This window comes from Nothoprocta perdicaria, unplaced genomic scaffold (genome assembly GCF_003342845.1).
Source record: "Nothoprocta perdicaria isolate Ctin4 unplaced genomic scaffold, notPer1 scaffold_40, whole genome shotgun sequence".
Taxonomy (NCBI): domain Eukaryota; kingdom Metazoa; phylum Chordata; class Aves; order Tinamiformes; family Tinamidae; genus Nothoprocta; species Nothoprocta perdicaria.
In genome coordinates this window covers 3,563,869-3,569,681 of record NW_020455644.1, presented here as the reverse complement: position 1 = coordinate 3,569,681, position 5,813 = coordinate 3,563,869, and the positions used below count along the sequence as shown (strand labels likewise).

Sequence of the window (5,813 nt, the reverse complement as noted above, 5' to 3'; positions counted from 1 at the left end):
TCGAAGTTATGTACACACCAACAAGCTCTGTAGATCCTGCTGTACATGTGTATGGGGGGCAGTTATCTCTGTTGCCCTCTGGATCCCATCACATCATAACAAGCACATCCTTAAACTCAAGGTGACCCTGCTGTAGGGGAGATGGATGGGTGGAGGAGGCAGTGTCAAGAGCTTGAATTAATATGCTGTGCAAGCTGGTTCCTGATGATTTATGCCATAGGGACAACACTTACTGCTCCTTTGCTCCCCAGCCCTCCACCCTGTTCCCGATCCAACATACCATATAGGAGCAACAGAAAGCTCAGCAACACATGCAGAAAGTTTAACTTACTTCTGTACTTACTAATGGATCCAATGACAGATATATGGTTGAGCTAGAGTCAGTATGCAAGAGCAGGCATGGCAAATTTGGAATCTGAGGCAAATTTAGAAGTTTGTGCTTGCAAGAGGAAAAATGAGAAAAGAGGGAAAGAGAAGAAGATGGGAGGGGGGGAAAGGCACAAATCAGGGCTAAAGTGGCTGGACTTGAGCGGTGCATTTGTCGGCACAGCCTAACTGTGCTGAAAGCCAAAGAAGAGATGGCTATTCCTCTGAGTGTCATGAACAAGTTGCTAACAACGAGCGAAAACCAACAAAACCTTTGTGACTTTCCTGTATCCAGGACTATCTGACATGTGCAAAATCCCCAAAGGCTATGCCAGCACCAAGGTCTTGCCTAAGCCTTTGCCTGCAGAGAGCTCTCTTGGGCTCCTTTCACGTACCCAATGCCCATTGAGTTTGTGAGCCCAGGAGGTCCATGAAGGGTACAGTGTAAAAATGGGAGTCCTCAGGGCAGGAGGAGAGAGAGAGTTGTAGGTCTTTATAAAAGCACTGGGAAAAACTATGCAGAAATGGTGAACAACTATCCTGGCTATTTCTGTCTGCACACGTCTTTTGGGAGAGCACGACTGGGTACGGGAATATTTTCTGGGTTGGACAACGACAACCCAAGCTTGGTCCTGTAGATTTATTATTTGCACGTTCAAGGACTGAGTCACCAGCTACTTCTGTTTGCGAGCGCAACCTGCTTGGAGCTGGCACCCTGCCCTACTGCTGCACGTGACAGCGCAAGATTATCTGGCTGCTGGACCATTTTACGCAGGTGGTATAGGGGCGAGCTCCTTATGTTTGCCTCTAAAATTACAGTAAAATATCTCCAAAGCCACAATTACTGTACCTGGTTCTGTTTAACAAAGCTTTTAACCTCCAGACCCCGGGCTTTTCCAGCTGTATTGCTTTTGGCAGGAACACGGTTCGTTTGTCCCGTAGCGCTGCTGGCAGAAAGCAGATGCTTTCTTTCAAGCAAATGAAGCTCCTCGGTACGGACAGTGCAAAGCACATCCCGACATTTGAAGCAGATGCTGGGGAGTGACTCAGGTGCAGTCGTCTGTCCCACTGTCCTATTTTCCCCCAAAATAAAGGGAGGGAGGAGGAAAAAAAGAAAACCCCAAAAAGCTACATTTAAATGCACAGCTTGGCTGCAATAGCTAGGTAAGGACACACAAATGCAGATTTTTTTCCAGCTAGATGGAAGTTGGCCCGTGTCGTCAGAGTTATTTTGATGCTCGTTAGGTGTCTCTGAAGACCTGGAACATTGTGCCCCGATTTTAACATTGCCAAAATCTTCTAACACTCAGTGTTTTAGCACGGTTACGGTGTGATCATGACATTATGATGATTTTAACACAGTTTCACTGAGGTACCTGCCTACGGAACAAACTTGAGGTGGCTTCAAATTCAGACTAGCAACAGCACAGGAGTGGAAGACAAAAGAAAGATGGAGAAACGGGAGAGAAAAATACTGGAGAGAAGGCAATAAATGAGAGAAACCTCAACAGAGTAACACAAAGGCAAGTGAAGGGAGAACACAGAGCCTTAGACGCTCACGTAAGCAGCAAGATTTCATTTATTTGAAAGGGAGAGACAATAGTGCTGCTAGCCAGGATAGCTATTGTTCCTTTGTTTTTACAAAAACAAAAAGGGAAAATGTGAAGTACTGGCTTCCCAGGGAAAAATTACAAAAATAAGTTCTCATCCTGCTGTCTGCCAAGGAGCCCAAAGATTCTCATACCTCATCCAGTGCCCCGGTGCTGTTAGTCACCAGTGTACTTGTCAGTTTAAAGAAAAAATGAAATATATGGAGGCCTTGCTCTATCTGAGGAGGGCTAAGAGATTTAAAAAATCAATCAAAAATGAGTTACTTTGATCTAAAAAATGGAGTCAATGTGGTAGGCAGGAAAACGCCCCACGCTACTTGCTGTGCAGCTGAGCACCCACATGCTGCGGGGTGGCCAATGTCTCAGAGCTGAGCACAACACGGGAATATTCCCTTTGGCTTTTTTGGGTGCTTTTCCACAATGAAGGTAGGAAGACAAAGCAAAGCCACTAACTGCTGCACTCCCTTGGAGGTGGGAAGAGGGAGCAGAAGACCTTAAATTCAGACAGCCAGAGGTGGCTCAAGTGCGAGGATGGCAGCTGGGGAATAAGGACGCTCTGCTCAGAGACGCTGCCTTGCTCACGGCTTTTAGGAGCGCAGGGAGGTGTAAGCTGCGGGATGCAGCGGGATTCGGGAGCCCTGGCACAAACACAGCAGGTCCTCTCAGCAGCAGGGACCTTTCTTGGCATACAGGTGAACCCGTTAGAGCTGCGTGGAGGATGCAAACATGGAATTTCCCTTTTTAGCCCCTTAGCTAGGAAGCAAACAGCTGTCCCGGGGAGGCAGGGGTGCCACATACGCCTGCATCCCTGAACCCGGGGCGTCCTGCCCAATCCCAGTATTTCTCTACACAGATGAGGAGGGTTTCTGTGGAGGAAGCTGAGGGAAGACATTATTTGGGAAGCCAAAGCACATCAACAGTGTATTTATTGTTCAGAGAGTTACTGTTCTTCACAACGAACAGGCTTCATCTGGAAAAGGACAAGCCTGGCAGAGCTCTGCAACAACCACGGTACAAATAAACAGAGCTGAATCAAAGCGCAATGATTTTTTTAACCTTTGCTAATCAAAGCTGTGCTGGGGCTCACCTGCATGCTCATATGGAACACAAAGGATGCAGCCCCGGAGCCAAATCCTTTACTGATACATAAGGCAAGCTCCCAGCTTAATATACTGTCACTGAGGGGCATAATAAATATTCATGTTCGTTTATAACTTAGTGCACGTTAGTTGCCCCGCTGGCTTCATCACCTATTCCTATTGCTTGGTCTGGGATAAGAACATTTGTGCTCTTGAGTTTCTCTGTTCTCAGGGAGGCTTTTGGAGCCACCCTCACTATTCAGTACCTGCCAACAAAAGACAAGATATTTTTATTCTAGACAATTTAGTAAGTGCATAATTATTTGTACATCTAAGGCCTACGCGGAGGAGAAACATCATTCCGGGTATTTCAACAGCCCACGTTTCTGTATTTTCCCTTGCTTGTTATCATTTGCTGTTAGATCTGTATCAACACCCATTTCTTTTGAGTTTATTTTGCTTACATGCAGTGCTTTCCATTCCCTGTTCACATCGCACCCTTCCCCATTTTTGGTATTTTGCTCGCCAATCCCTATGCCAATTCTGCATTTTCAAACTTTTCAGGAATCCCAGCATCCTTCTCGAGGGCAAAGCCCTCGCATCCTTGCTCGTGAGCCAGGGAAGGGGATCAGGAGCTTGGCCATTCGGGGGTCCCGAGGCGCTGCTGCAGCCGAAACTTTGTGTTCAGCAGCCCCGGAGCCCTCCGTTAACACAAAGTGACCGAGGGGAGCAATTCCGCGGCGGGCTCGGGCTCCTTCTTCCCAGGCTGGCGTTGCAGCCGAACAATGGGATGAGCGCCCGTGCTCGGGCCGGGCGGCCGCGCCGCCCGCAGGGGGGAAGTCGGCGCGCGCCGTCGGGGCTTAAAAGGCTCCCGCGCGCCGCGCCGCGACACTGCCCGGCGGCCGCCGCGGGGCCACGGGAGCCGCCGCCGCCAGGGCCGCGCGGGCCACGCGCCCCGCGGCGCCCGCTCCGCTCCGCTCCGGTCTCCTCCGCGATGGCTCTGCCCGGATCCCCCCCCGGCGCTCGGCGCGGCGCGGCCGCATCCGTGAGTAATTCCTGGTAATAATTCCTGCTAATTCAGCCCCCGGCGCCGCCGGGGCGCGGGGGAGGCGGGCGCGCTGCTTTGCTTGCTTTTATTTATTTATTTGTTTTCTTCTGGTTGCGCGTCCCCCCCTCCCCTTTCGGGTTTTATATTATTTTTGTTTTCTCAATAAAACCCCACGCGAGGAGGCGAGATGACAAAGGAAACGTGATCCTGGGCGCTGCAGGGGCTCCGCGCGGAGCGGCGAGCAGCGGCGGGAGGAGGAGGAGGGGGCGAGCGCGGCGCGGCGCGCTCGGCTAGCATTGCACAGCGGCTCCAATTTGTGCGAGCGAATATAATCCACCCCCCATGAATAATGCAGACCTGCCGCCGCTCCGCTGCCCGGCCCGGGCGGCGTGAGGGGCTGCCGCCCGCCCCCAGCCCCTCTTTCTCCTCCCGTTGCCTCGCCCGTGTCCCGGCGGGGTGGGCACCGCGGCCGCCTCCCTGCCCGCCCGCGCCGGTCGCTGGGGCAGCCGGGGGCCCGGCCGCGTTTCACCGCTCTGCCCCGGATGGCAGAACCGGGCAGGGGGAGATGAAGCGAGACTTCCCCTGCCCTCGCGGCAAGCGCGGCTCTAAAGCCAAAGAGGGGGAGGAAGGAGAAAGAGAACAAGCGAGAGCCCCCCCAGCGCCCCGAGAAGACAGCGCGAAAGTTGCGTTTAGGCCGGCCCCGGCGGGGACGCGCTGGCCGCGGGCTGCGGGCAGTGGCCCGTGGCCTCAGGACGAGCGACCCGCAGCACGCTGCCTTGTCGCGCTGCTGGGCCCGGGGGGGCGCGGAGGACGGGGCCGCCCACAGGCGAACGCGGGGCCGACACCATTTGCCCGGGCATCGGGGCTGGAGTGCATGTCGGGGGGAGAGGCGCCGTGCGCCGGGAGCGCGCAGGACGGCTGCACCAGGGTGCCGAAATGAAATAACCCCCCCCCAACACCCGCATCCCTCCCCGCAGCGAGCCCGGCAGCCGCGAGGTGCGAGGCGAGGACCCAGCTCCCTGCGGACCGCCGGATCGATGACACCCTATTTGCGAAACCGCCCCATCGATCCCGCTTGGCAAAACGACTAACCCATGCCAGCTCGCTCGTAAGCCCTCCGCAAAAACAAAGCAGAAACCCCCCCAAAACTACCTTCTCCCCGCCGGCTGCCCCCCGGCGCCCTGCTGGGGGCCGAGGGGGCCCGAGCACAACCCCCCCCCCCCAGCCCCACGCCAGCCCGCTCGCAAATGGCTTCGTTCCCCGAGTCGGACTTCCAGGTGTGCCCGCTGTGCAAGGAGATGTGCGGCTCGCCGGCGCCGCTCTCCTCCAACTCCTCCACGTCGTCGTCCTCCTCGCAGACGTCCGGCTCGTCCGGGGGCGGCGGCGGGGGCCCGCCGTGCGGGGCCCCGGCGCGGCGCCTGCACGTCCTGCCCTGCCTGCACGCCTTCTGCCGCCAGTGCCTGGAGGCGCAGCGGCACCCGGGCGACGCGCTCAAGCTGCGCTGCCCCGTCTGCGACCAGAAGGTGGTGATCTCGGAGCCCTCGGGCATGGACGCGCTGCCCACCTCCAACTTCCTCCTCAGCAACCTGCTCGACGTCGTCGTCGTGGCGGCCGCCGCCGACGAGCAGAAGAACGGCCGCGCCGCGGGCTCCGGGCCCGCCGCCGGCTCCGGCGCCGGGGGAGGCGGCGGCGGCGGCGGCAACAACCGCC

The 5,813-nt window shown here is 55.9% G+C and overlaps 1 protein-coding gene across 1 annotated transcript in view; it reads left to right on the top strand.

The window, feature by feature from the left end:
- Positions 1-5,350: 5,350 nt before the first annotated feature.
- Positions 5,351-5,813, top strand: part of TRIM71 (tripartite motif containing 71) — a 49,219-nt gene continuing 48,756 nt past the window's right edge. The window contains exon 1 of the mRNA XM_026045527.1: positions 5,351-5,802. Within this exon, the coding sequence (XP_025901312.1) occupies positions 5,351-5,802 (452 nt within the window). The remainder of the gene's footprint in view (positions 5,803-5,813) is intronic.